A 27,829-nucleotide genomic window follows, 5' to 3' on the forward strand; every position below is an offset into this window, starting at 1 on the left:
TTTGTAAACACCGCCCTCCCTCTCCCTCTCCCTCTCCCCTCCCTCTCCCTCTCCCTCTCCCTCTCCCTCTCCCCCTCCCTCTCCCTCTCCCCCTCCCTCTCCCCCTCCCTCTCCCTCTCCCTCTCCCTCTCCCTCTCCATCTGCACCCGGCAGCCCAGCCCTCACAGCTGGAGCCCCGCGGCAACACTGCTGCTAGTACAGTATGAACACTGCTGCTAGTACAGTATGAACACTGCTGCTAGTACAGTATGAACACTGCTGCTAGTACAGTATGAACACTGCTGCTAGTACAGTATGCACAACACACACACACACACACACACACACACACACACACACACACACACACACACACACACAGACTCACACTCACATACAAACACATACATACAGTACACTCAGACACAAACTGAGACACACACATAAACACACACATGCACACAAACCTATAGCTAACACAAACAAATACAGTATACGCAGAATCATGAAGCATGTTTTAATTTAGAAAACCATAAAAAATATCCGTAGGTAACGTCTGGAGCAGTGGAGGCTGCTGAGGGGTGGACGGCTCATAACAATGGCTGGAACGGAGCGAATGGAATGGTATTCAACCATGTGTTTGATGTATTTGATACCATTCCATCAATTCCACTTCAGCCATTAGCACGAGCCCATCCTCCCCAATTAAGGTGCCCCCAACCTCCTGTTGTCTGGAGTTATTTTAGTAAGAATTGTTCTACCCTACAGACTTAGTCAGAGACAGGGGGCGCAGTAGGGGGAGATGTAGGGTCTGTCTCTCTCACTGACTGTCATTCACCATCTGTCACTCTTCTACGGACCACTGATTGTACAGTCAATCACATAATGTGCTTAATCTTACGCAGACTAATCAATACCAGCAAAGATCAATGACAGGGATAATTTCCCTCTTTTTGTAAGGCGCAAATCGAAATTCAATTATAAAAGAGGGGATTACCAAGAAGCTCAGTTGCGTAACGAGACATGACCCAGGCAAAATCCTACATGCATTCTGTACTCATAATAGATAAGGTAACTGTTATGTTGACTGCTTTTTCAGACCATTTATTTTGACCAATGGATACTTGTTTAGTAGTTAGCCACCGTAATGTGCTCTTGCAGGGATAACGATCTGTTTGACCTAAAAATTGACCATTATGTCATGGTGGAGATTTTCCTTGTTCAGAACATTCTAGCTCTTCAAACGATACAGGGATACGGTAAGAACAACATGTAGAGAGAATGGACTGGAGGTGGAGAAAAGGAGGAAGGGAAGGGGAGAACCAGAGAGATGGAGAAGAGAAGATGGAAGATAATGACTGACACCTTGTAGACACCAACAAACATAAAGGAGATAGCGGAGGGCAGACAGGCAGACAGACAGACAGACAGACAGACAGACAGACAGACAGACAGACAGACAGACAGACAGACAGACAGACGAGAAAGAGAGACCTCTGCTGCCCTCTACTTCCATTAGTACCAGAGGCCAAGGTCATCGTCAGTGTCAGGCCGCGCAGAGGGCCGCTCGATACCCCCCTGCCTCCCAACGCCTCCCCTTCCAGCATCACCAGAGCATAGGGCTGTTACGGTGACCGTATTACCGTGACACCGGCAGTCACGATTCATATGACCACAGTCAAATTCCAGGTGACTGTAGTCACGGTAACTAGGCTTCTCAAAGCTCTGATGCTGCTGATGGTCATTAGCAGCCTACCAAACCTGCTAACTGCCTGGTACTCAGCACTCTATTGTCCTTCTAATCACTCTGACATCAATGCAAATGTTATCAAAAATAAAATAAAACACTTCATGAGAGCCCATGAGCTCATGTTGAGCAACATTTCTATAGGCTATGCAATTGTGTGAGAAAACAGAGTTTTGATGGCCTCTATTAAAAAGAGGAGGATCCCATCAGCTTTCTATAGGCTAGGCCTACTATATTTATTTATCAAATTTCCTAATATTAAGCACACTGCTTCGCTTTACAACAGGAGTATAGTCGACCTGGCTGGCATGAAAAGGAACCACGGGAAAAGCGTTTTCCATTCACTATTTAAGTGCATAGATTACATGTATTTTTCCCCCTGCCCCTGTTCCGAGACAAGTGCATGATAATGGTCCATTCTAAATCAAAACAAATTTCACGCATATATTATTTAGTATATGTAAAGACAAGATTAAATCAAGAATAGTCTGATGGGTGACAATATTAGCCTATCACTTCTGAATAATATATTGTCACTTGTGAATGATGCCCAGCTTGTAAGGCAAGAAACTATTTTTTTCAAATCATAGTCGCACAACACATGTAGCCTAGCCCAAAGGCCTATGTGTTTTGATAAGGTTTGTATCACAACTAAAGTGGCCAAATAACTTCTTAAAATGAAGCACATTAATCCACTTTATAACCATGTAAAGCAGGGGTGGGCAAACTTTTTGGCTCGAGGGACAAATCCGGATTTTGAAATTCAACGGTGGGCCGCATTTTTTGGGGGACCAATTGTTTGTTAAAATCAATTTGTGGTGTCCTCCCGAGTGGCGCAGCGGTCTAAGGCACTGCATCACAGTGCTTGAGGCATCACTACAGACCCAGGTTCGAACCCAGGCTGTATCACAGCTGGCCGTGACTGGAAGACCCATGAGCGGCGCACAATTGGCCCAGCGTCGTCCGGGTTAGGAGAGGGTTTGGCAGGCCGAGATTTCCTTGTCCTATCGTGCTCTAGCGACTCCTGTGGCGGGCCGGGCGCATGCACGCTGACACGGTCGCCAGGTGTCCTCTGACACATTGGTGCGGCTGGCTTCCGGGTTAAAACATAAAACGTGCAATTATTGGATAACAAAATGGATGAGCTCTGATCAAGGATATCCTACCAACGGGACATAAAAAACGGTAATATCTTACATTTCACCGAGTCGTGGCTGAACGACATGGATAACATACAGCTGCTGGGGTTTTCGGTTCATCGGCAAGATAGAACAGCTGCCTCCGGTAAGGCAAGGGGTGGCAGTCACGGTCTATTTGTAAATGACAGCTGGTGCACAAAATCGAATATTAAGGAAGTCTCAAGGTTTTGCTCGGCTGAGGTAGAGTATCTCATGATAAGCTGTAGACCATACCATTTGACCTAATTTCTACCAGCATGTTAAACGTGCAACCAGAGGGGAAAAAAACTCTAGACCACCTTTACTCCACACACAGAGATGCATACAAAACTCTCCCTCGCCCTCCATTTGGCAAATCTGACCATAACTCTATCCTCCTGACTCCTGCTTACAAGCAAAAAATAAAGCGGGAAGTACCAGTGACTCACTCAATACGGAAGTGGTCAGAGGACGCCAATGCTAATAAGAAATCTCTCTATGCCCTCCAATGAACCATCAAACAGACAAAGCGTCAATACAGGACTAAAATGGAATCATACTATACCGGCTCCGACGCTCGTCGGATGTGGCAGGGCTTGCAAACTATTACGGACTACAAAGGGAAGCACAGCCGCGATTGTTTGTGTGCTGCTACTGTGCACGCTTGTGTCTGACGTGTTTTCGGTCGTGGGTGTTCTCCGGACTGTTTCAGTCCCCAGTGTTTGGGGCATTTGTTTTGTGTGCGCCCTGTATTTTCGTGGGGTGGCTTATGTTTGCCGTGTGTGCAAATAAAGCACTACCCTGTACTCTCTGCTTCCTGCGCCTGACTTCGCACCCACTACACCCAGAGCCTTACAGAATCCCACTCCCTCTGAATGGAGTCAGCAGGAGCAGCTGCCACCCCCCTTCCCTCGATGGAGGAACGTGTCCTCCATCATACCACCGTTCTCCATCGGATAGGATCGGCGATGGATCCGATGATGGAGAGAATGGACCGATGGGAGAGGAGTGGTCTCCTCTCTCCACCTCCGGTTCCTCCGACGAGTCCACCTCCTCCTCCCCCTGCATCCGGCTCCGGCGCGCTTCGTCTTGCGCTCCCGAGGGAGTGCGATGGAGCGGCAGCTGGGTGCCAGGGGTTCCTGCTCCAGCTCGAGCTGTACCTAGCTACCATGAGATCTACTCCCTCGGGGGAGGAGAGTGTGAGTGTCCTCGTCTCCTGCCTGACGGGTCGAGCTCTGGAGTGGGCCAACGCGGTCTGGAATGGCCCAGACTCGGCGAGGGATCATTATCCAGAGTTGGGGTGTGCGACTATTCCATCTTAGGCAGGAGACGAGGAGCGCGCAGGACTTCGCGTTGGAGTTAAATGTAAATGACTTAAATGTAAATGTTAAATGAGTTCCGGACCTTGGCCGCTGGGGCTGGGTGGAACGACAGGGCCCTGATAGACCATTACCGGTGTAGTCTCCGGGAGGACATCCGCAGGGAGCTAGCGTGTCGGGACACCACTCTCTCCCTCAACGAACATGTCTCTCTGCTGGCTGCCCGCGGGCGTTCGGAAAGGGTCCTGTCTGTTCCACCTCCTAGCACTCCTGCCCCTATTCCTATGGAATTAGGGGGGACCGTGCCGAGGTGTACCGGAGGAGGAGGCTCCTCCTGCACCAGCTGTGGTCGGAGAGGACACACGGCTGACCGGTGCTGGAGGAGCCAGTTTGGGAGTCGAGAGGGCAGGCAGAACACTTCTCGGTTACCCCAGGTGAGTCAGCACCAAACTCACCCAGAACCCCCTGTTGGTAACATGTTTGTATTTATTTGTTTTCGTGACTTTTCTCCCTCTTCCCAGCATAAGGCGCTAGTCGATTCAGGCGCAGCTGGGAACTTTATGGATCGCGGACTCGCCATCAAGCTGGGAATTCCGCTAGTGCCGATAGATCCCCCTTCCCAGTGCACTCCTTAGATAGCCAGCCATTAGGGTCAGGGTTGGTCAGGGAGACCACGGTTCCACTGGACATGGTAACGCAGGGGAATCATAAGGAACAGATTAGTCTCTTCCTTATCGATTTGCCTGCGTTTCCGGTGGTGCTGGGGGTTCCCTGGCTGGCTAGTCACAATCCCAGGATTTCGTGGAGACAGGGGGTTCTCCAGGGGTGGTCAGAGGAGTGTTCAGGGAGGTGTATGGGAGTTTCCATCGGTGCCACGTCGGTGGAGAGTCCAGACCAGGTTTCCACTGTGCGCATTCCCCCTGAATATGCCGATTTGGCTATCGCTTTCTGTAAGAAGAGGGCGACTAAATTACCACCTCATCGACAGTGCGATAAATCTCCAGGTAAACGCTGCGCTTCCCAAGAATCACGTGTACCCATTGTCACAGGAGGAGACGTTGGCTATGGAGACATATGTCACGGAATCTCTGGGACAGGGGTACATTCGGCCCTCCATTTCACCCGTCTCCTCTAGTTTCTTTTTTGTGAAAAAAAGGAGGGAGGTCTGCGTCCGTTCATTGATTATAGAGGCCTAAATGCCATCACGGTGGGGTTTAGTTACCCGCTACCTCTCATCGCTACGGCGGTGGAATCACTTCACGGAGCAAGCTTTTCACAAAACTGGACCTCAGGAGCGCGTATAATCTGGTGCGTATTCGGGATGGAGACGAGTGGAAAACCACGTTTAGTACCACATCGGGTCATTATGAGTACCTCGTCATGCCGTATGGGTTAAAGAATGCTCCAGCCGTCTTTCAATCCTTTGTAGACGAGATTCTCAGGGACCTGCACATGCAGGGCGTGGTTGTCTATATCGATGATATTCTGATATATTCCGCCACCCGCGCCGCGCATGTGTCTCTGGTGCGCAAGGTGCTTGGTAGACTGCTGGAGCATGACCTATACGTCAAGGCTGAGAAGTGTGTGTTCTCCAAACGAGCCGTCTCCTTCCTGGGTTATCGCATTTCCACCTCGGGGGTGGTGATGGAGTGTGACCGCGTTAAGGCCGTGCGTAATTGGCCGACTCCAACCATGGTGAAGGAAGTGCAGTGGTTCTTAGGGTTTGCCAATTACTACCGGAGGTTTATCCGGGGTTTTGGCCAGGTAGCGGCCCCCATTACCTCACTGCTGAAGGGGGGCCGGTGCGTTTGCGGTGGTCGACAGAGGCTGACAGAGCCTTCAATAGGTTGAAGGCGCTGTTCACCGATGCGCCCGTGTTGGCGCACCCGGACTCCTCTCTAGCATTCATAGTGGAGGTGGACGCGTCCGAGGCTGGGGTGGGTGCCGTGCTATCACAGCGCTCAGGTACGCCACTGAAACTCCGCCCCTGCGCTTTCTTTTCAAAGAAGCTCGGTCCGGCGGAGCATAATTATGATGTGGGGGACCGGGAGTTGTTAGTGGTGGTAAAGGCCCTGAAGGTGTGGAGACACTGGCTTGAGGGGGCTAGGCACCTTTTGCTCATCTGGACCGACCACCAGAATCTGAAGTATATCCGGGCAGCTAGGAGACTGAATCCGCATCAAGCAAGGTGGGCCATGTTCTTCACCCGATTCAGGTTCACCATTTCTTATAGACCAGGCTCCCTGAATACGAAGGCCGACGCGCTGTCCCGTCTCTATGACACGGAGGACCGGCCCATCGATCCTACTCCCATCATTCCAGCCTCTAGGCTGGTGGCACCGGTGGTATGGGAGGTGGACTCGGACATCGAGCGGGCGTTACGGGTGGAACCTGCGCCTCCACAGTGTCCCACGGGTCGCAAGTACGTGCTGCTTGGTGTTCGTGATCAATTGATTTGGTGGGCTCACAATACCCTCTTCGGGTCATCCTGGTGTGGCGAGGACAGTGCGGGGTCTCAGGGGGAAGTACTGGTGGCCCACCTTGGCTAAGGACGTTAGGTTCTACGTCTCTTTCTGTTCGGTATGCGCCCAGAGTAAGGCTCCTAGGCACCTTCCTAGGCCATGGTCTCACCTGTCAGTGGACTTCCTGACCGATCTCCCCCCGTCTCAGGGGAACACTACTGTCCTGGTTGTTGTGGATCGGTTTTCTAAGTCCTGCCGTCTTCTCCCGTTGCCCGGTCTCCCTACGGCCCTACAGACTGCTGAGGCGCTATTTACCCACGTCTTCCGGCACTACGGGGTGCCGGAGGACATCGTCTCAGATCGAGGTCCCCAGTTCACGTCCAGGTTATGGAGGGCGTTTATGGAGCATCTGGGGGTCTCGGTCAGCTTGACCTCTGGTTATCAGCCCGAGAGTAATGGGCAGGCGGAGAGAGTGAACCAGGAGGTGGGTAGGTTTCTGCGGTCGTATTGCCAGGACCGGCCAGGGGAGTGGTCTAGGTACATCCCATGGGCGGAGTTGGCCCAGAACTCACTCCGTCACTCCTCTACGAACCTATCACCATTTCAGTGTGTCTTGGGCTACCAGCCGGTCATGGCACCATGGCACCAGAGTCAGACCGAGGCTCCTGCGGTGGAGGAGTGGGTGCAGCGCTCCAAGGAGACCTGGAGAGCCGTCCAGGAATCCCTCAAGCAAGCCAGTGGACGGCAGAAGAGAAGTGCTGACCGCCACCGCAGTGAGGCCCCCGTGTTCGTATCGGGGGACAGGGTCTGGCTCTCGACCCGAAACCTACCCCTCCATCGGGGGGTCCCCGGCGTACACTATACGGGCCATTCTGGACTCGAGACACCGGGTGAGGGGCCTGCAGTACCTCGTGGACTGGGAGGGGTACGGCCCGGAGGAGAGGTGCTGGGTACCGGTGGGGGACATCTTGGACCCGTCACTGTTGAGGGATTTCCATCGCCTCCACCCGGATCACCCTGCGCCTCGCCCTCCAGGTTGCCCTCTGCGTGCTGTGGGAGCCACGCGTCGGGGGGGGGGGGGGTACTGTCACGACTCCTACCGAAGGTGGCTCCCCTTCCTGCTCGGGTGGTGCTCGGCGGTCGTCGTCACCGGCCTACTAGCTGCCACTGATTCCCTTTTTCCCATTTCTGTTTATTGGTTTCACCTGTTTTGTGTTAGGCTGATTAGTCAGGTTATTTTAGCCAGTAGGCCCGCCTGCTCTGTGTGCGGGATTGTTTGTGTGTTGCTACTGTGCACGCTTGTGTCTGACGTGTTTTCGGTCGTGGGTGTTCTCCGGACTGTTTCAGTCCCCAGTGTTTGGGGCATTTGTTTTGTGTGAGCCCTGTATTTTCGTGGGGTGGCTTATGTTCGCCGTGTGTGCAAATGAAGCACTACCCTGTACTCTCTGCTTCCTGCGCCTGACTTCACACCCACTACACCCAGAGCCGTACAATCAAGTGCTTGTCAAATTATGAATGAGACTGGATAAGTGTGTAGCCTGCACAAGAAACAAATTAGAGCTCATGCCTTTCATGTGACTTTTTTCAAATCATCATTTGAGTCCCATCATGCAGCCTGAGAATGTATTAAAAATCAAAACATTTGCCCAACATTTGATTCACCACTAAAGTTGCATAAATATCTCCAAATTAAGCATACAGGAGGACCAAATTCTTTGTTAACCACTCAACACAGAATAGCCACATGTAAGCACTCCCTCAAATAGTTTAGAGAAAATATCCTTTCCATTTAATTAAGCTATGTTCAATTGTATTCTTCATACTATAAAATAATAAAATATAATGCCACAGAATTTTAAGCAAATCTTGTCTGCTAACTAGTGTAGCCCAAGCTGCCGCGGTCATCCCACTCTTCAAAGGGGGTGACACTCTAGACGCAGACTGCTACAGACTATATCTAAGGTCTTCGAAAGCCAAGTTAACAAACTGATTACCGACCATTTCGAATCCCACCGTACCTTCTCCACTATGCAATCTGGTTTCAGAGCTGGTCATGGGTGCACCTCAGCCACGCTCAAGGTCCTAAACGACATCATAACCGCCAACGATAAGAGACATTACTGTGCAGCCGTATTCATTGACCTGGCCAAGGCTTTCGACTCTGTCAATCACCACATTCTTATTGGCAGACTTGACAAGCCTTGGTTTCTCAAATGATTGCCTCGCCTGGTTTACCAACTACTTCTCTGATAGAGTTCAGTGTGTCAAATCGGAGGGCCTGTTGTCCGGACCTCTAGCAGTCTCTATGGGGGGTGCCACAGGGTTCAATTCTCGGGCCGACTCTCTTCTCTGTATACATCAATGATGTTGCTCTTGCTGCTGGTGATTCTCTGATCCACCTCTACGCAGACGACACCATTCTGTATACTACTGGCCCCTCTTTGGACACTGTGTTAACTAACCTCCAGACGAGCTTCAATGCCATACAACTCTCCTTCCGTGGCCTCCAACTGCTCTCAAACGCAAGTAAAACTAAATGCATGCTATTCAATCGATCACTGCCCGCACCTGCTCGCCCGTCCAGCATCACTACTCTGGATGGCTCTGACTTAGAATACGTGGACAACTACAAATACCTTCTCCTTCCAGACTCACATTAACTCCCTTATCGTACCTCATTTGCACTTACTGTATATAGACTTTTTGTTTTCTTTTGTTCTACTGTATTATTGACTGTATGTTTTGTTTATTCCATGTGTAACTCTGTGTTGTTGTATGTGTCGAATTGCTATGCTTTATCTTGGCCAGGTCGCTGCTGCAAATGAGAACTTGTTCTCAACTAGCCTACCTGGTTAAATAAAGGTGAAATAAAATAAAATAAAATAAAATAAACAGCCATATGGCATTGCCATATCAGGGCCTAACATAAGGACAACTCAGAGTATGCTATTCTGTTCTTCTGAAATAGACTACATTTTCTTCATATCATGTTTCTTTAGACCTGTTTAAAAAAAAAGTATTTATTGTGATGGTGTAGGCTATATTACATGGATTTATTAGACTTTTTTAAATGGAGATGTTCCAAAGGTCTGCATCAGTGGCTTGTAGGCTACAGTATGCATGGAAGCCAGGAGATGCTAAACGTCTTTATGTTAATTAACGGTCAATTACTGTGAGACCGGCAGTTATTTGCATGACTGCCACCGCCCAACCAGAGCAACATGTTTCATAACCACCCACCTTGACCCCTTCCACCCCTGCAAGCAACACACACAGACACATGATAGCAGAACAGCTGGAATACTCACATACACAGTCACGGATGAAAGTGGGAAATAATCGTGGGAACGGGAAGTAGAGGGATTGAGTATGAACTGCACGTCTTATCAATAGGGCTCAAGCCCCATACTGTATATCGTGCTCTGATATGATGAAATATAAATATATGTATATACAGTCATGGCCAAAAGTTTTGAGAATGACACAAATATTCATTTCCACAAAGTTTGCTGCCTCAGTGTCTTTAGATATTTTTGTCAGATGTTACTATGGAATACTGAAGTATAATTACAAGCATTTCATAAGTGTCAAAGGCTTTTATTGACAATTACATGAAGTTGATGAGTCCCAGAAATGAGTCAATATTTGCAGTGTTGACCCTTTTTTTCAAGACCTCTGCAATCTGCCCTGGCATGCTGTCAATTAACTTCTGGGCCACATCCTGACTGATGGCAGCCCATTCTTGCATAATCAATGCTTGGAGTTTGTCAGAATTTGTGGGTTTTTGTTTGTCCACCCGCCTCTTGAGGCTTGACCACAAGTTCTCAATGGGATTAAATTCTGGGGGAGTTTCCTGGCCATGGACCCAAAATATAGATGTTTTGTTTCCCGAGCCACTTAGTTATCACTTTTGCCTTATGGCAAGGTGCTCCATCATGCTGGAAAAGGCATTGTTCGTCACCAAACTGTTCCTGGATGGTTGGGAGAAGTTGCTCTCGGAGGATGTGTTTGTACCATTCTTTATTCATGGTTGTGTTCTCACTCAAAATTGTGAGTGAGCCCACTCCCTTGGCTGAGAAGCAACCCCACACATGAATGGTCTCAGGATGCTTTACTGTTGGCATGACACAGGACTGATGGTAGCGCTCACCTTGTCTTCACCGGACAAGCTTTTTTCCGGATTCCCCAAACAATCGGAAAGGGGATATATCAGAGAAAATGACTTTACCCCAGTCCTCAGCAGTCCAATCCCTGTACCTTTTGCATAATATCAGTCTGTCCCTGATGTTTTTCCTGGAGAGAAGTGGCTTCTTTGCTGCCCTTCTTGACACCAGGCCATCCTCCAAAAATCTTCACCTCACTGTGCGTGCAGATGTACTCACACCTGCCTGCTGCCATTCCTGAGCAAGCTCTGTACTGGTGGTGCCCCGATCCCGCAGCTGAATCAACTTTAGGAGACGGTCCTGGCGCTTGCTGGACTGTCTTGGGCGCCGTGAAGCCTTCTTCACAACAATTGAACCGATTTGTTGAACTCTTTTTTGGTTACTACATGATTTCATATGTGTTATTTCATAGTTTTGATGTCTTCACTATTATTCTACAACGTAGAAAATAGTAAAAATAAAGAAAAACCTTGGAATGAGTAGTGGTGTCTAAACTGGTGCTGGTCTAAACTGGTGCTGTATATATATTTTTTCATCATGTCAGAGCAAGATATATATATATATATATATATTATATTGTTTCTATACTGAACAAAAATATAAACCAACATGCAACAATTTCAAAGATTTTACTGAGTTACAGTTCATATGAGGAAATCAGTGAATTTAAATAAATTCATTTGGCCCTAATCTATGGATTTCAGATAACTGGAAATACAGATACGCAACTGTTGGTTACAGATACCTTTAAAAAAAAATGGGGCTCACAATGGGCTTCAGGATCTCATCACGGTATTTTTGGTAATTCAAATTGTCATTGATAAAACGCAATTGTGTTTGTTATCCATAGCTTATGACTGCCCATACCATAACACGACTGCCACTATGGGGCACTCTGTTCACAACATTGACATCAGCAAACTGCTCACCCCCACAACACCGAACACATGGTATGGTCTGTGCTTGTGAGGACGGTTGGATGTATTGCCAAATTCTCTAAAACGACGTTGGAGGCGGCTTATGGTAGAGAAATGAACATTAAATTCTCTGGCAACAGCTCTGGTGGACATTCCTGCAGTCAGCATGCCAATTACACGCTCCCTCAACATTTTTGACATCTGTGGCATTGTGTTGTGTGACAAAACTGCACATTTTAGAGTGGCCTTTTATTGTCCCCAGCACAAGGTGTGTAATGTTCATGCTATTCAATCACCTTCTTGATATGCCGCACCTGTCAGGTAGATGGGTCATATTTGAACAGGAGAAATGCTCACTATCAGGGATGTAAACAAATATGTGCATAACATTTTAGAGAAATAAGCTTTTTGTGGGTATGGAACATTTCTGGGATCTTTTATTTCAGCTCATGAAACATGGGACCAACACATTACATGTTGCGTTTATATTTTTGTTTTGTGTACATTATCTCTACAACACTTACTTTTTAGAAAGAAATTGTTGAAATCGTCAAATATCAGTTGGAAAGGTACAAGGTTGGGGTAAATTCCATTTCCAATTCCAGTCAATTTAGGAATTCACTGAAATTCCAATTCTCTTCAATGCTTTTCAATGAGGACAATTTAGAATTGAAACGTGGTTTACTTTCTGAATTGACTGGAATTGGAATGGATTTGACCCAACCCTGGGAAGGCAACATAATTAGCCTGGAGAAATCCAGTCTGTTTGTGCTAACATTTCACTCCTTGCCACTCCATGTCATGCCAAACATGATGATTTCTCCAGGCAAATTATCTTCTAGATGTGTGAACTTGTTGGTTAGGGTGATTAAAAAACAAACACCACAGCTCACAAAATTTGAGAGTACATGTGTGAGGTATTTATAGTGATCAGCAGCTGAGGACTCTACCAGGAGCAGGTTTGGAGGAAGTGGAGAGGGGAGCATCTATTGGCCGGATCGATTTTTCCATTGGTAGGAACTAGGGGCACGCCAAATTGCCTCCCATGTGCACCCAGCGAGCAAGGCAGGGGGCATTGACACGGCAACCTAAAGAGCTCACCTCTCACTCAGAGCAATGCTAACATTAGCAGCAAGTCAAACTGCCCATTCACAATCAATCAAGTAAATTCTGATGATATGCCTGTTATAACACTCAAATGTACTGTCATAAGACATGTATGTTCACTTAACAGACACACATCTAGTAATACCACAAAAATCCCTAATATTGAGTCACATTGCTCCACTTGTAGTGGACAAGTGAAGTCAGGGCAGCCAGGGTTAGCGTGTGGGTTCATCTGGCTGGTGGCCACTCTGACTGTCCCACCACAGACATGTGGGTCAGTGTGCTACGCAGTGGTGTTGTGGGGCCATCTCACTGCGTTAGTGTTTCCATGGCATTACAGGTTATGACAATGTACTCAAACTTAGTGTGATGACATGTGGGTGTGAGAAGTTCTTCTGCTGGCACAGATGTCACACTATGGAAGGTGGGATCTTTCTTTCACACATACAAACTGTCTTTTCCCCATTCTCCCTCTTTCATATACATGCAGAGAGACAAGAACATATAGTACAGTAGTGATGCTAAACAACATCTCCATACATGTAGCCAATAAAATGTTCATACAGGAGATAATATCCTCTTACACACTACATGACGAAAAGTGTGTGGACACCTGCTCGTCGAACATCTCATTCCAAAATCATGGGCATTAATATGGAGTTGGTCCCCCCTTTGCTGCCTAAACTGCCTCCACTATTCTGGGAAGACTTTCCACTAGATGTTGGAACATTGCTGCGGGGACTTGCTTCCATTCAGCCACAAGAGCAATAGGGAGGTCGGGCACTGATGTTGGGCGATTAGGCCTGGCTCGCAGTCGCCGTTTCAATTCATCCCAAAGGTGTTCGATGGGGTTGCATTGGGGCAGGTAGCGTTCTCCTGGCATCCACCAAATCCAGATTTGTCCATCTGACTGATAGATAGTGAAGTGTGATGCATCACTCCAGAGAACGCGTTTCCACTGCTCCAGAGTCCAATGGCGCCGAGCTTTACGCCACTCCAGCCGACGCTTGGCACTGTGCATGCTGATCTGGCCAGTACAGTACTGTAATACTGTAATATATGCCATTTATGTTGCAGATGCTTTTATCCTAAGTGGCAACAGTGAATCTTTATATTTTCGTAAGTGACCCCAGTGGAAATTGAACCCACAACTCTAGTCTTGCTAGTGCCATGCTCTTATGAACTGAGCCACATACAGGACCACTACAATACATAAGTACAATACAATACTGTAAAATACAATACATATTACAGTACAGGTGGAAGATATATGATTGTCATCCCCATGAGCGTACCACCCTCCTTCAGGCCATGAATGAGTCATGTAATGACATCAATCCAGGCTGTATCAGGCTTGGATTCTCCATGCCAAAAGGTTTTTCCCCAGGTGCATGAACAATGAGGACATTTACTGCGATGTCGATGTGAACCAATGGCCAAATGCTCAAGACAGGCTTGATGCAAACTAATTATTGCTAAATGTTATGTTTCTTTCATTTGATTACATTACACCTATGTTGGAATTATATCTGAACAATACAGATATTTTTTTCATCAATTGTGAAAGATCACACATGGGATAGAAATTATCGATATTTGATGTTCAGTCAATTTCAATAGATAGTGCAAGTGTATTGTCTAATGTGAAAACAGTACTGTAGCATATTATATTCAAAGGGCATTTTGAAACATGTACCTATTGGATTAACTAGCTGTTAAAATAACTACATTGATAAGATATTAATATGTTGTGTTTTGATGATTAAATAAATTGTCACGCCCTGGCCATAGAGAGGTTTTTGTTCTCTATTTTGGTTAGGCCAGGGTGTGACTAGGGTGGCATTCTATGTTCCGTTTTCTATGTTTTGTGTATTTCTGTGTTTTGGCCGGGTATGGCTCTCAATCAGGGACAGCTGTCTATCGTTGTCTCTGATTGGGAGCCATACTTAGGTAGCCTTTTCCCACAGGGTTTTGTGGGTAGTTGTTTTCTGTCTTGTGTTTTTCACCTGACAGAGCTGTTGCGTTTTGTTCCACTTTGTTTTTGATTCAGTGTTCAGTTTTAATAAATACCATCATGAACACCTACCACGCTTCACCTTGGTCCTCTCCTTGCAACAACCGTTACATAAATGTTCACATGGTATTTCACAGTACATTTATATTTTGGATGAATGGCTGTGTGGTGAAAGATGCATTCAAACTAAATAAATGCACAATAAAACGTTTTATGACACTTGCCGTGTTACAAGTGTTACCAGTTTGGAGTTTTGTATTAAGAAAATTCACCACATACTTTTGAAAATAGCACCAAAGTGACTGAAAATGTTTTAATTTTATATATATCGTTCCTGTTTGTGTGTGTGTGTGTGTGTGTGTGTGTGTGTGTGTGTGTGTGTGTGTGTGTGTGTGTGTGTGTGTGTGTGTGTGTGTGTGTGTGTGTGTGTGTGTGTATGTGGATGCATGTGGAAACTCTTGTGTGACATGCAGCTGCTTCTTCAGCAGAAAGCTTGCAACACAGGAAGTCAGACCGAAGAGATGTAATCCACCACTTCTCAATAACCCAACGTTCCTTTTACACAACATCCTGTGTACACAATATCGCACATGCCGTTCTGAAAAAGCTCACTTTAAAAATCCCTTAAGATATAAGCAGAATACAGGTTGAGTCAGGTAATCACACGGTTGTGGTTGTGTGATATGAGTGCTAGTGAGGACCATGTGTCTCACCTGTGTGACATGTGTGACCTTCTCTGTGACATCTCGGTGGCGGTCCTTTACTTTGCTGGGAGCGATGATCTCGATCTCAGTGGGCGAGGGCGGTCGCAAGAGGTCAGAGGCGAAACTGAGTGTGAGGGGGTTACGAGTGCTGGTCCTGCGAGTGCTGGTCCTGCGTCGCATCAGGTCCGAGTCTGAGGTGGAGCTCAGAGTACCGGCCTTCAGGTCTGCACACAACAACACTCATCTCTCATTACTGTGTCTCTATCTATTTTCAACGACTAGTTTACATATTATATTATCATTCAAATCCTTTATTTAAACTGCAAGTAACAGATTCAGAACTAAAAATATAATGTGTTATAATGCAATTTCCATTCCTCTAGGTGAGAAACATCTTGGTTTATACTGAGCAAAGCATCTGAGAAAGATACAGAGAAAGTGTATTATCTATTTCACTTCTTTTGGCAATGTAAACATATGTTTCTCATGCCAATAAAGCCAATTAAATTGAATTGACAGAGTAATGAAATGAGAGGGAGTGTGTTAATGCATTGTGGGGATGCATGTATTCCTCTACATTATTTCCCTGGGGTAGATGGGAAGTCCACAGCCCTACACTCCATAGCCCATAGTATTAGCTGTGTTATGAGTAAAGGATGGCCTCTGAGTGACTGGGACTCTTATAGACCTGGCACACACACACACACACACACACACACACACACACACACACACACACACACACACACACACACACACACACACACACACACACACACACACACACACACACACACACACACACACACAGGCTATAGGTTAGAGGCATTGATTAGTGCCCCTGCTGCTGCACATGCTCAGTGTTTGAGGAATGAGAGTGAGGATTCTCATTTTCTAGAGAACAGAATACCTCCAACAGGCCCAGGTAGCTTTGGCTTGGTTTGTTTTGATTCAGATGGAACTGTAAGAGGAGACAGCCACATTTCTTCCTGTCAGAGGGGGTACAAAAATGGCAAAAGACTACACTTTTGACTGGGTACACACACACACGAACTCACTGCTGTTGGAGCGTGGGTCTCCTGGTCGGCCCGACTCAGCCCTCATGCTGTCGAGGTCATCCAGGGAGGAAGCTCTGCGGAGGCTGCCGACAGTCTCTCTGGAGCGGCTCCGGGGCAGGACCATCCTGGGGAAGGCTGCACTGGAGAAGGGGCTGCTGGGGAGGAAGGGCACGCTGGGTTCCAGCCGCTCCGACAATAGGGACAGCAGTTTGGGGGAGTAGTGGCTTGCAGGCTGGGAGGACTCATGGTCCTGCTCTATCAGCGCCTCTGTCTCAGACTGCATGCAGCTCTCCTTGGATGGGATACGGAACTCTTTCAGAGGGATCTCTTCACTGTTGGGCTGAATTAGGGAAGGAGGAAGAGGACAATCATAGGTTAAATATTGTACTACATTTCTACTTACTGCTAAATGTATGTGACTGAAGCTATATTCATTACAAAACATAAGAGTTACAGGAACTGAGATAATCAAGATATATTATATGTAAGGTCATATTTAGACGAGTACTGTATGTATAGGCCTATGTGTGTATGGGAGTCTCTGGCCACCTTACCTGTAGGTAGTCCACCACCACCCCCTCAAACTGGTCTTTGGCGAGGGAAGACCGACGCATTGCACGTACCAATGGCAGTCTCAACTTCAGCCTGCGACTCTGCCCTGAGAAACCACAGAGGGCTTATACATCCACTTTACATAAATACACCTAGAGTACCAGGATGTAGTCACATTCTGTATGTTATAACACAGCTACATTCAACATGGAATAAACAGGTTGATGCAGACAGACAGACAGACAGACAGACAGACAGACAGACAGACAGACAGACAGACAGACAGACAGACAGACAGACAGACAGACAGACAGACAGACAGACAGACAGACAGACAGACAGACAGACAGACAGACAGACAGACAGACAGACAGTATCACACACACACACTGTCATCACACACACGCTTTCCACACTGACCTGCCCATACCCAGCCCTGGGCCACCCTCTGTCTCAGACCTGGTTTCTTGAGGGAGGGGTCAATGATTTCCTGGAAGTTGAGGATGAACATGATGACCTGTCCCTCCGCTTTCTTCACAGGAACCACATCAATCAGACAGGGCCTGCAGGTCCCTGCAGGGGGGAGAGACATAACATTATAAAGCTGCTAATGGCCATCCTAACCTGGGCTCAAAGGTAACTAAGCAGACTTCAGGACAGCTCAAGTAACTATAAATATTGTTTAATCTTATCTGACTGTGCTCTCTTTAACACTGAACACATTTAGACTCAGAGTCTCAGGTTTCATGGTTGGTGGGCTGTTACTGCCATCTCATTTCAGTTTTATGTGGAGAGGCCTTCTAAACAGCTGTACAGTCTTGTAGTTTCTTTCCATGACTGGATGTTTTCCCAGGGCATTTATGAGACCCTCCTTTCTGTTTAAGTGAAGCCAGGGTGGGGGCTGTCAACATGTCCTAGCATAGGAGAAACTGATAGAGGGGGGAGGCAGCAAATGAGATATACAGGGAGATGGAGAATAAGACCAATCAAAATGTAGACAGACTGTAGGAAGAGGGGAGGGAGAGAGCGGGCGAGAGGGAGAGCTAGAGAAAGAGAGAGAGAAAGAAAGCAAGAGAACTACAGAAGAGAGGGGAATAGAGTGGTATATCAATCGTAGTACTGAGCGATTAGTGCTTTTTGAGGTGCATTCTTCTGTCTCTTCTGTAGTAGGCGTAAATGAAACACAGACCGAACAAGTAGATGTGCAATGGATTATAGTCATTGTAGTCAATTACCATGTTTTATGCACTAAACTATGTAGAATATTGGCTAGTTCGAAACTACAACTCTCTATTACAAGTTCTTTAAATTTTCCGCATTGACCTCTGCAGCAGAGGTAACTCTAGCTCGTCCTTTCCTGCAGCGGTCCTCATGAGAGCCAGTTTCATCATAGCGCTTGATGGTTTTTGCGACTGCACTTGAAGAAACGTTGACATTTTCCTCATTGACTGACCTTCATGTCTTACAGTAATGATGGACTGTCGTTTCTCTTTGCTTATTTGAGCTGTTCTTTCCACAATATGGACTTGGTCTTTTACCAAATAGGGCTATCTTCTGTATACCACCCTACCTTATCACAACACAACTGATTGGCTCAAACGCATTAAGAAGTATAGAAATTCCACAAATTAACTTTTAACAAGGCACACCTGTTAATTGAAAGGCATTCCAAGTGACTACCTCATGAAGCTGGTTGAGAGAATGCCAAGCGTGTGCAAAGTTATCATCAAGGCAAAGGGTGGCTCGTTTGAAGAATCTCAAATATAAAATATATTTTGTTTTGTTTAACACTTTTTTGGTTACAACATGATTACATATGGGTTATTTCATAGTTTTGATGTCTTCACTATTATTCTACAATGTAGAAAATAGTAAAAATAAAGAAAAACCCTTGAATGAGTAGGTGTGTCCAAACCTTTGACTGGTACTGTAGGTAGAAGCTTACGAATAACATTTTGGTTGAGTTTGGACATTTACAAGTGAATGTGAATGAGAGACATTGTGCAAATGAACAAAGTTTGACGCATGCTTGTTTGAAGGAAAAACAGTACTGGTGTCACGTCCTGACCAGTAATTGTTATTGTAGTTTGGTCAGGATGTGGCAGAGGGTATTTGTTTTATGTGGTTCGGGGTGGTGGTTTGTTTAGTAGGGTATTTGATTTATGTATTCCGGGGGTTTTGGGGCACTGTTCTATGTTAGTGTATTTCTATGTTCTGTCTAGTCTTTTGTATTTCTATGTTTTGTTAATTGGGGTTGGACTCTCAATTGGAGGCAGGTGTTTTCTAGTTGCCTCTGATTGAGAGTCCTATATATAGGTATGTGTTTGTTGAGTACTTTGTGGGAGATTATGCTGTGTATAGCTTTGTGCCTTACCAGCCTGTGATTAGTCGTTGTGTTTTCTTTGTGTATGTGTTTGTTTTGGTTCTCCTTATTGTCCGTTTATAATAAAGAAGATGAGTGCACATTTCCCCGCTGCATTTTGGTCTAAATCCGACGACAACCGTTACAACTGGCTCTGGAGCAGCATGTGTACACGCTGTGTCTGTGTGGAGTCTGGAGTCGCTAGGGCAACGGACCTGCCTGCTCTGCTCGGAGAAAATGGGGGAGGAGACGGGCCGAGAACAGAGAGGTGAAAAAACGCAAGGAAATAAAAAGATAGCAGTGGCAGTTGTACTGATAACTCATCCAAAGGGCTTTGACTTCTCAAACATGGCAGAAAGCTAACACAATATGATGCCCCGTCACCTTATTAATTCAGCACTTACTTAGATACTGTGCATTCGGAAAGTATTCAGACCCCTTCACTTTTTCCACATATTGCTACGTCAGAGCCTTATTTGTCCTCAACCATCTACACACAATACGCCAGAATGACAAAACTAAAACTTGTAGCAAATTTATTAAAAATAAAAAACTGAAATATCACATTTACTGTACATAAGTATTCAGACCCTTTACTCAGTACTTTGTTGAAGCACCTTTGGCATTGTTGACTTTCAATATAAAATACAACCCTGTCAATACACAGATGGACTCCCCTGTTCCTGCTTACTCCCATTGTGCTATAACACAAACAAACATGTGACTGGCTCAACTGTTCTGGGGAACTACGGTAAGTCTCATAATGTCAAATAATGTGACAGGTGAAAAGAAGAACACGATCTGCTTATCACCTAACGCTCTCCTAACACAATTTGACTGCAGGTACTTACTTAAAAAACAGACACAAATATTACAATTTATTGAAAAACTTCAAAGAAACAGTTTCAAAGGTATTGACGGTATTGAAAAACCATCCTGTGGCTATTTCCAAATACCCTGGTATACGGGGTATACTGCCCAAGCCTAATTGATTCTCATTCAAAATCCTATTTTCCCTAACCCCTAAACCTAACCCTTAACCAAACCCTAACTCCAACTCTTAACCCTAATCCTAATTGTAACCCTAACCCCTAAACCTTACCCCTAAGACTAAAACAGTCATTTTCATTGTGGGGACCGGCAAAATGTCCCCAGAGTAATGTCCCCAGGAAATGTCCTTGTTTTACACTCACACACACACACACACACATCAACAAACAAACACATTCATTCAGTTTTAGGATCAAGTACAGTAACATAATGCATTTTTATTGTGTATGATGAATTGTACCCATTTACAATTCATTCGTGCTTGTGTGCGCACCTGCGTTCATGACTGTATGCATTACTGGGATACAAAATAAATAGATGTTCAGTGGATTTGAGCTGGCACGCTGACAATATTTCCATGACAACAAGCTCTCCGACACGGCACTTCTCATGCCCAAATGACCAACATAACGGCATTGTGTCTACAGCCTCACTAGCCAGGTCTGTTTGCTTGTCCCTCTGTCCTTTGCAGGGGTCGCAAACAAACTGGAAAATAATGACATTTTGAAGGAACAGAATCAGAACCAGACCAGGAAACGAAAGTGATCTATATTGTTCTGGAACAGAACCATTATTTAAAAGTCCCATAAAAAAATGCAACAAAGCGCCTATGCAAAGTTCTCCCTCTGTCAATCATTATCTTCTTCCAAAGTCTGCCAGCTGAACATCTTTGCCAGTGTGTGTGTGTGTGTGTAGTCTATCTGCCCCTCAAAAGCATAGCTGTAGCCTGCGGACACTACAAACATAATTCAGAAGATAGGGAGAGAGATTTTTTATTACAGAAGGATGGATTAACTTTTTCAATGCTAGTTAGGGATCCTATAGTTCACATTGGATTTATTAACTATAAAAAGGTAAGATGTGTTTTTAATTCAGGTGCCGCTCTGCACACGCAAGCTTGTTAGCTAGCCAGCTACTCTGGTCCAACGTTAAGCCAACTCTGAAGTTCAAAGACATTCAAAAATCTTCCATAGAAGCCGCTCCTCCGTAGGTATAGTTCTGTGGGCCTAATTCAGATAATGCATGTCGTCACAAGATCCCCAGCGTTTCAAGCCAAGCCTCCTCCTCCACCCTCTCTCGCTGTCTCCCCACTCGCAAAGTTTCAGTTGCATCTCACGCCCTACACTTGTCTTTCCATAACGCATGTGAACAACTCACTGAGCTATAGTGTGCCAGCTCTATAGCAAGCTGCACTATCCATACTGCATGATTGGAAAAGTCATTTAATGTCAAGCTAAATGGAAAATAAATAAAGGTTTAAAAAGGAACAGAAAGGAACGATATAAACGGGTACTTTTGGGGGGGTTGAACCAGTTCAGAACTGTATTTTGCTGGTCGGAACAGTGTAACGAAAAAAATGATATATGCTTCTGTTCAGAACAAAACAATTGGAAAATAATTTTGGTTCCAACACCGGGTCCTCTGTACATGTACAAGAGACAAAACACAGGACCATACAAGTATTGTTTCTTTTTTTAATTTAAAAAAATCACAGAAGTAGTGCACTGGGCCTTTACGTGTCCTGTATTAGCGGACCTATATAGCGGGCAAAAAAATAAATCATCTGCACTCCCCTATCCCCCTGCAGCACCCCCACCCCCAAACTACTTAGTGCAGCTATGCACAGGATGGGAAAGGGGAGTGGGGATGTCACACCCTGATCTGTTTCACCTGTCTTTGTGATTGTCTCCACCCACCTCCAGGTGTCACCCGTCTTCCTAATTATTCCCAGGGTATTTATTACTGTGTTCTCTGTTTGTCTGTGCCAGTTTGTCTTGTCAAGTCAACCAGCGTGTTTTTCTGTGCTCCTGCTTTTTCTTGTCTCTGTTTTTCTAGTCCTCCTTGTTTTGACCTTTTGCCTGCCCTGACACTGAGCCCGCCTGTCTGACCATTCAGCCTGCCCTGACCTTGAGCCTGCATGCCTCCCTGTACCATTTGGAACTCTGACCTGGTTCTGATCTTTTACCTGTCCTCGACCTGCCTCTTGCCTGCCCTTTGTTGTTTAATAAATATCAGAGACTCGAACCATCTGCCTCCTGTGTCTGCATCTGGGTCTTGTCCTGTGTCGTTATAGGGGATGAATAAACATGTTGCAGGTGAGGTAAGCAGGCCAAGACAGCTCCACCATGTCCACTCCCCAGACAGGTAAATTAGTAGATGAGAGTTCACTGAGTCTGCAGCAGCTGGCTCCACATACTGTAACACTGCATCATACAGTAGCATTATATAAAAGTGAGAGGGAGACAGCCATGACACTTGGAGGGACCAAAATATTCTGTATGTGACCTTTACAGCACTCCCCACTATAACGAAGGGGAGTAATGCTGTCACTTTGACTCTCTTGCTCTTTCCATCTCTTTCTCTCTGAATCTCATTCTAAACCTCCACCTTCTCCTTACCTTCTTTGTTGTAGTAGAGGATCTCCACCTTGCGCTCCTCTGACCCTAGCAGGGCCTGTGCCAGCTGTGTCAGGGCAGTCTTCATGGTGCCAGGCCCCACCAAGAACTGGCAGGTGCAGGGCTGCTGCATGATTTCTGCCCGCGAGAAGCCAAACATCTGGCAGAAGCCCTCGTTACAGTAGATAATGCCACAGTTCTTCATCTGAGCATTGGCTATCAGGAACTTACGATCTGGGAGGAAACCAAGGGGAGAGTCAGAGCAGATATGAAAATGTACGAATATGGTGGGAATGTGGGAAATTACAGTACAATTATAATTGAAGGCCTATTACATCAAATGCAAAATCGGACAATCAAAGTATATCCAACTTCAGAAACATTCAGTTATCATATTCAGGTAATGATCATTTCAAGGAGAAGTCTCTCAATCAGATCCAAATCAAGTCTGGACTGTGTTCATTTCAGTTTCACACTCAACGAACCACATTCACCTCAACATCAAGTTGAAATTGGAGTAATCAAGCCTGTCCCTCTGCGGCACAAATTATATCAGTGTAATGATTCAAGATGGCCCCAGAGGGACTAATACGGAGCAGCTGGACTCAGCATTGACAGTCCGCAATCAAGATTATAATATACTGCAATAGGTTTCAGCCGCCATTACCTAGGTTCATGAGTGTGGCTATTGTCTCCAGCGCTAATGACAATTGCCTTGGAAGTCACATCAGCTACACTGATATTGTCGTACAGTTTATGTTGAAAAGCTGCTCAAACATCTGTACCTCTGACTCTGTCTCTACTCCTGTTTTTATCCACTCGTGAAACTGAGTTACACAACTCTCATTCTTCCCCATTTAAACAAATATGAGGAGAGCGATTTAGAGCTTCACCCAGAAAAAGCAGAACCCCTTCCCCCTCTTTGCTCCTTTGTGTAGAGTAAATAGGTGAGGTCGCTTGGTGGAAAGTACATCCTATCCTAAGTCATTATCAATGCCTCAGAACACAGACACCCAGACTCAGATTGTTGCTAAGCAGCAGTGGTTTGGAAAACGTATCACCCGGCAGGGTGCTTACGCACGCACACACGCACACAGAGATAAGGAAGACATAAGTTTGATGGGACTTATCGGTCTCTCTGAGGACCCCTCTGCAGAGAGCTTTGAAAATCCCAGAGTAATCCCGGACATAAACTAATTCCGAACTGTCACCTGCCAGCACAGCAAATTAAACAAGCTGAAATCCTTTTAACATGAAATTGAGGTGAAAAGTGGAACATTGCATCTTCTCTCTAATGTGGAGCAGCGGTGGAGAGGGTTATTTTGAGCTGTACCCCTATGGTCAACAGACTGCCTTCACACTGTGACTGAAGAACACTGACAGTGACAGGCACAGTAGTCACAGTCAGACTTACAGTAGCATAGAAATAGGCCTCTACTGAGCTAGGCTATAGGCCTCTACTGAGCTAGGTTATAGGCCTCTACTGAGCTAGGTTATAGGCCTCTACTGAGCTAGGCTATAGGCCTCTACTGAGCTAGGTTATAGGCCTCTACTGAGCTAGGTTATAGGCCTCTACTGAGCTAGGTTAAAGGCCTCTACTGAGCTAGGTTATAGGCCTCTACTGAGCTAGGTTATAGGCCTCTACTGAGCTAGGTTATAGGCCTCTACTGAGCTAGGTTATAGGCCACTACTGAGCTAGGCTATAGGCCTCTACTGAGCTAGGTTATAGGCCTCTACTGCGCTAGGTTATAGGCCACTACTGAGCTAGGTTATAGGCCTCTACTGAGCTAGGTTATAGGCCTCTACTGAGCTAGGTTATAGGCCACTACTGAGCTAGGTTATAGGCCTCTACTGAGCTAGGTTATAGGCCTCTACTGAGCTAGGCTATAGGCCTCTACTGAGCTAGGTTATAGGCCTCTACTGAGCTAGGTTATAGGCCTCTACTGAGCTAGGTTATAGGCCACTACTGAGCTAGGTTATAGGCCTCTACTGAGCTAGGTTATAGGCCTCTACTGAGCTAGGTTATAGGCCACTACTGAGCTAGGTTATAGGCCTCTACTGAGCTAGGTTATAGGCCTCTACTGAGCTAGGTTATAGGCCTCTACTGAGCTAGGTTATAGGCCTCTACTGAGCTAGGTTATAGGCCTCTACAGTAATTGAAGTTGAGTGATAATCAGAGCCATACCTCTTTTTTAAACAACTGGATTTCTTCTTTGCTGAATGGATCAATAATGTTTTGTTTGAGTGGGTTGCAAAGAATTTCTGGGGCAGTTTCTGAGTGAGCAATAGTCAACTACGATACCATTTAATTCAAGACAAAAGCACGAAAACGAAGCGGCACTGTGTGTGTAAAGCGTGCTGTGATGTGCTGCATAAGGCCCTGTTCAAGAAGGATATCACTCAGTTATATGCACTAACAGAGTGTGTAGTTGTAGTTAGTGGTCACATGCAAACTCTGTAAAGCAAAGAAATGATGTACTCTTTCTATCAGGATCCAGTGGTCTGACCAGTTTAAGAACGGAGAACATGTTAACTCATGCAATATAATAAAGTGCAGCATGTGAATTCATGCAACATGTGGAAATCATAGGCAGGTGCAAAGACATACTAAACACTCAAACCTATAGTATTAACATGACAATTTGGCATATTCAGCACATGCATACGGACATAAGCTAAGTTTGAACTGTAAATCAAATGTCGAGATAGGAGGAGTATCGCCAGAAGGTCTTGGACATTTACAGGGCAATGCAGTAACACCTGTGCCATGCCATTAATGCCCAGGCCATAGTACAGGGGTTACACCAACAGGCAGGCAGGCAGGCAGGCAGACAGGCAGGCAGACAGACAGACAGGCAGACAGACAGACTTAAACTGAAGCATCTGCTTGATTACAGAAACAGCCATGTAGCACTCATATTAGGATCAATAGAAACTGGGGGGACCACTAGACAAATGCATTTGTCTTTACATTTATTACACTTTGCATGGTTGAAAGGTTACATGGAAAAGGCATTCACTTTCATTTCTACCCAGTCTAATTGTTTGTTGTTGGGATTATACAGTTATTACAGCTTGCTCATGGTCACATTATGTTATTACTATTTCAGTCATAATGTAAAGTGTGTCCACTTACTTTGTCCATCGAATTTCCGGATAATGGTGTCCAGATAAGTGTTCTGGAGGGCTACATGACCGCGTCTCACAGGCATTTTGAAGCAGAAAGATGAGACTTCTCCGACGCATGAACCTCCAGAGTTTTAAATAAATCAAATTAAAGACGAAGTAGGGAAATACCCTATGCAAAAATGGCCCCGCATACAGGCGGGTGGAAAAAGGAGAATTCAATATGCGATGGCTGGTGAGCAAAGCGACAAGGAAATGTCACAAGGCAGCAGCAGCGAGGACCAGTTGCTAGGGCGATAAAAAAAAAAGGCGCTCGCTCCACAGGAGAGAGAACTGGAAGCCGGTTTTGCGTGCGGTACACAGGAAAGTGTAAAAACGGTATTTCATAAGTCATAAAACGTTTCACTTTGCCTACAAAATAATAAATAGGCTCTACAATTAGTCTAGCCTTGCCAGTCGTTATCATCTAATGAAGAGGAGAAAAACCAACACCGCCCTCCACGTCAACAAGATCAAAGAGAAGTGAAAGAAAAGGGGTAAATCGAAGTCTTAACCGCTACGTTTCATCCGGACAGTAGAAGAAGCTACTATTTGGCGAATCTCGGATGCCCTCCCCATTTGACAGGGTTGACCAAGCACTGCACGGGGCAGGGGGAGTCATCATCCCACCAGACGCGCCTGACACTTTTTGACAGTGAGCAGAGACACCCTCATCAACTGCTTCGCTGCACATCAGAAGTCTCTACGCTCAAAATAGTCCCTCTCTCTCTCTCTCTCTCTCTCTCTCTCTCTCTCTCTCTCTCTCTCTCTCTCTCTCTCTCTCTCTCTCTCTTGGCCTCTGTAATGCTCCTCTTCATTTCTTTAATCTCAATAATTGACAGGGTGAAGGGTATCAGTCCAGTGTGTTTGTGGATGATCCATAAATGTTTCATTTGGGGAATTCATGCTATAAGTGACCACACAGTTAATGGTCCAATGCAGCCGTTTTTATCTCAATATCAAATCATTTCTGGGTAACAGTTAAGTACCTTACTGTGATTGTTTTAAATGAAAATGATCAAAAAGAAACAAAAGTAGCTTCTTAGCAAAGAGCAATTTCTCAAGACAGAATTTTGCTAGGACTGTCTTTTCAAACATCTCTTACACAAAAAGGGCATTATCATCATTTTCACAATTTCACAGGTTTATTCCAACATCATAGGGTGGAAATATATATAAAACACAGAGAAATCACGTGTTTGACTACACTGGGCCTTTAACAAAAAAAAGACAAACAAGATCACAATTCTGAGAATCGGATCCCCCTCCTCATAAACAGCCACTGAACCAGCTTGGTGAATAACAGCCCATTGATATGTCATGTGACAAGAGGCAGATAAGAAAAGATACAGATAAAGGTGAGAAAACATAACATGGGCTGGAAGGTGTCATCAACACATGTCAAGTAGAATGCCTTATGCATGCCTCAAGTCATCCTGTCAAACCACTGGTAAAAATTCTCCAGTCTCACGTCTCAAAGCTTCTTCAACCTTCTGCTCCCTGAGCCAGTCACTGATAACACTGGCGACGGCTGAGAAGATTGGAGAAGATTCACAGAAAATTATGTGAAACGGCAAGGGCACTTCGACTTAATAAGAGGCACAGTCTGGGTATGTTTTGATGACAGTATATAGCAGGGCCCCAACTTAACCATTATACTACATGCTAATTACCAAT

At 45.6% G+C, this 27,829-nt stretch overlaps 1 protein-coding gene across 3 annotated transcripts in view; it reads right to left on the reverse strand.

Annotated features, from left to right (window-relative positions):
• The window catches only part of LOC106601520 (potassium voltage-gated channel subfamily H member 6), a 40,397-nt gene extending 13,559 nt beyond the window's left edge, over positions 1–26,838 (reverse strand). The window contains exons 1-7 of one of the 3 annotated variants that reach the window (XM_045715367.1): positions 26,124–26,838; positions 22,991–23,221; positions 17,600–17,752; positions 17,182–17,285; positions 16,628–16,967; positions 16,480–16,530; positions 15,579–15,793 (exon numbers count right to left, since the gene is read on the reverse strand). In XM_045715367.1, coding sequence (XP_045571323.1) covers positions 15,579–15,793; positions 16,480–16,530; positions 16,628–16,967; positions 17,182–17,285; positions 17,600–17,752; positions 22,991–23,221; positions 26,124–26,199 — 1,170 coding nt within the window. In that variant the 5' untranslated portion in view covers positions 26,200–26,838. The remainder of the gene's footprint in view (positions 1–15,578; positions 15,794–16,479; positions 16,531–16,627; positions 16,968–17,181; positions 17,286–17,599; positions 17,753–22,990; positions 23,222–26,123) is intronic. The other 2 variants (XM_045715368.1, XM_045715369.1) reach the window with 2 other exon arrangements.
• Between the last annotated feature and the right edge of the window lie 991 nt (positions 26,839–27,829).

This window comes from Salmo salar, chromosome ssa03 (assembly GCF_905237065.1).
Source record: "Salmo salar chromosome ssa03, Ssal_v3.1, whole genome shotgun sequence".
NCBI lineage: Eukaryota > Metazoa > Chordata > Actinopteri > Salmoniformes > Salmonidae > Salmo > Salmo salar.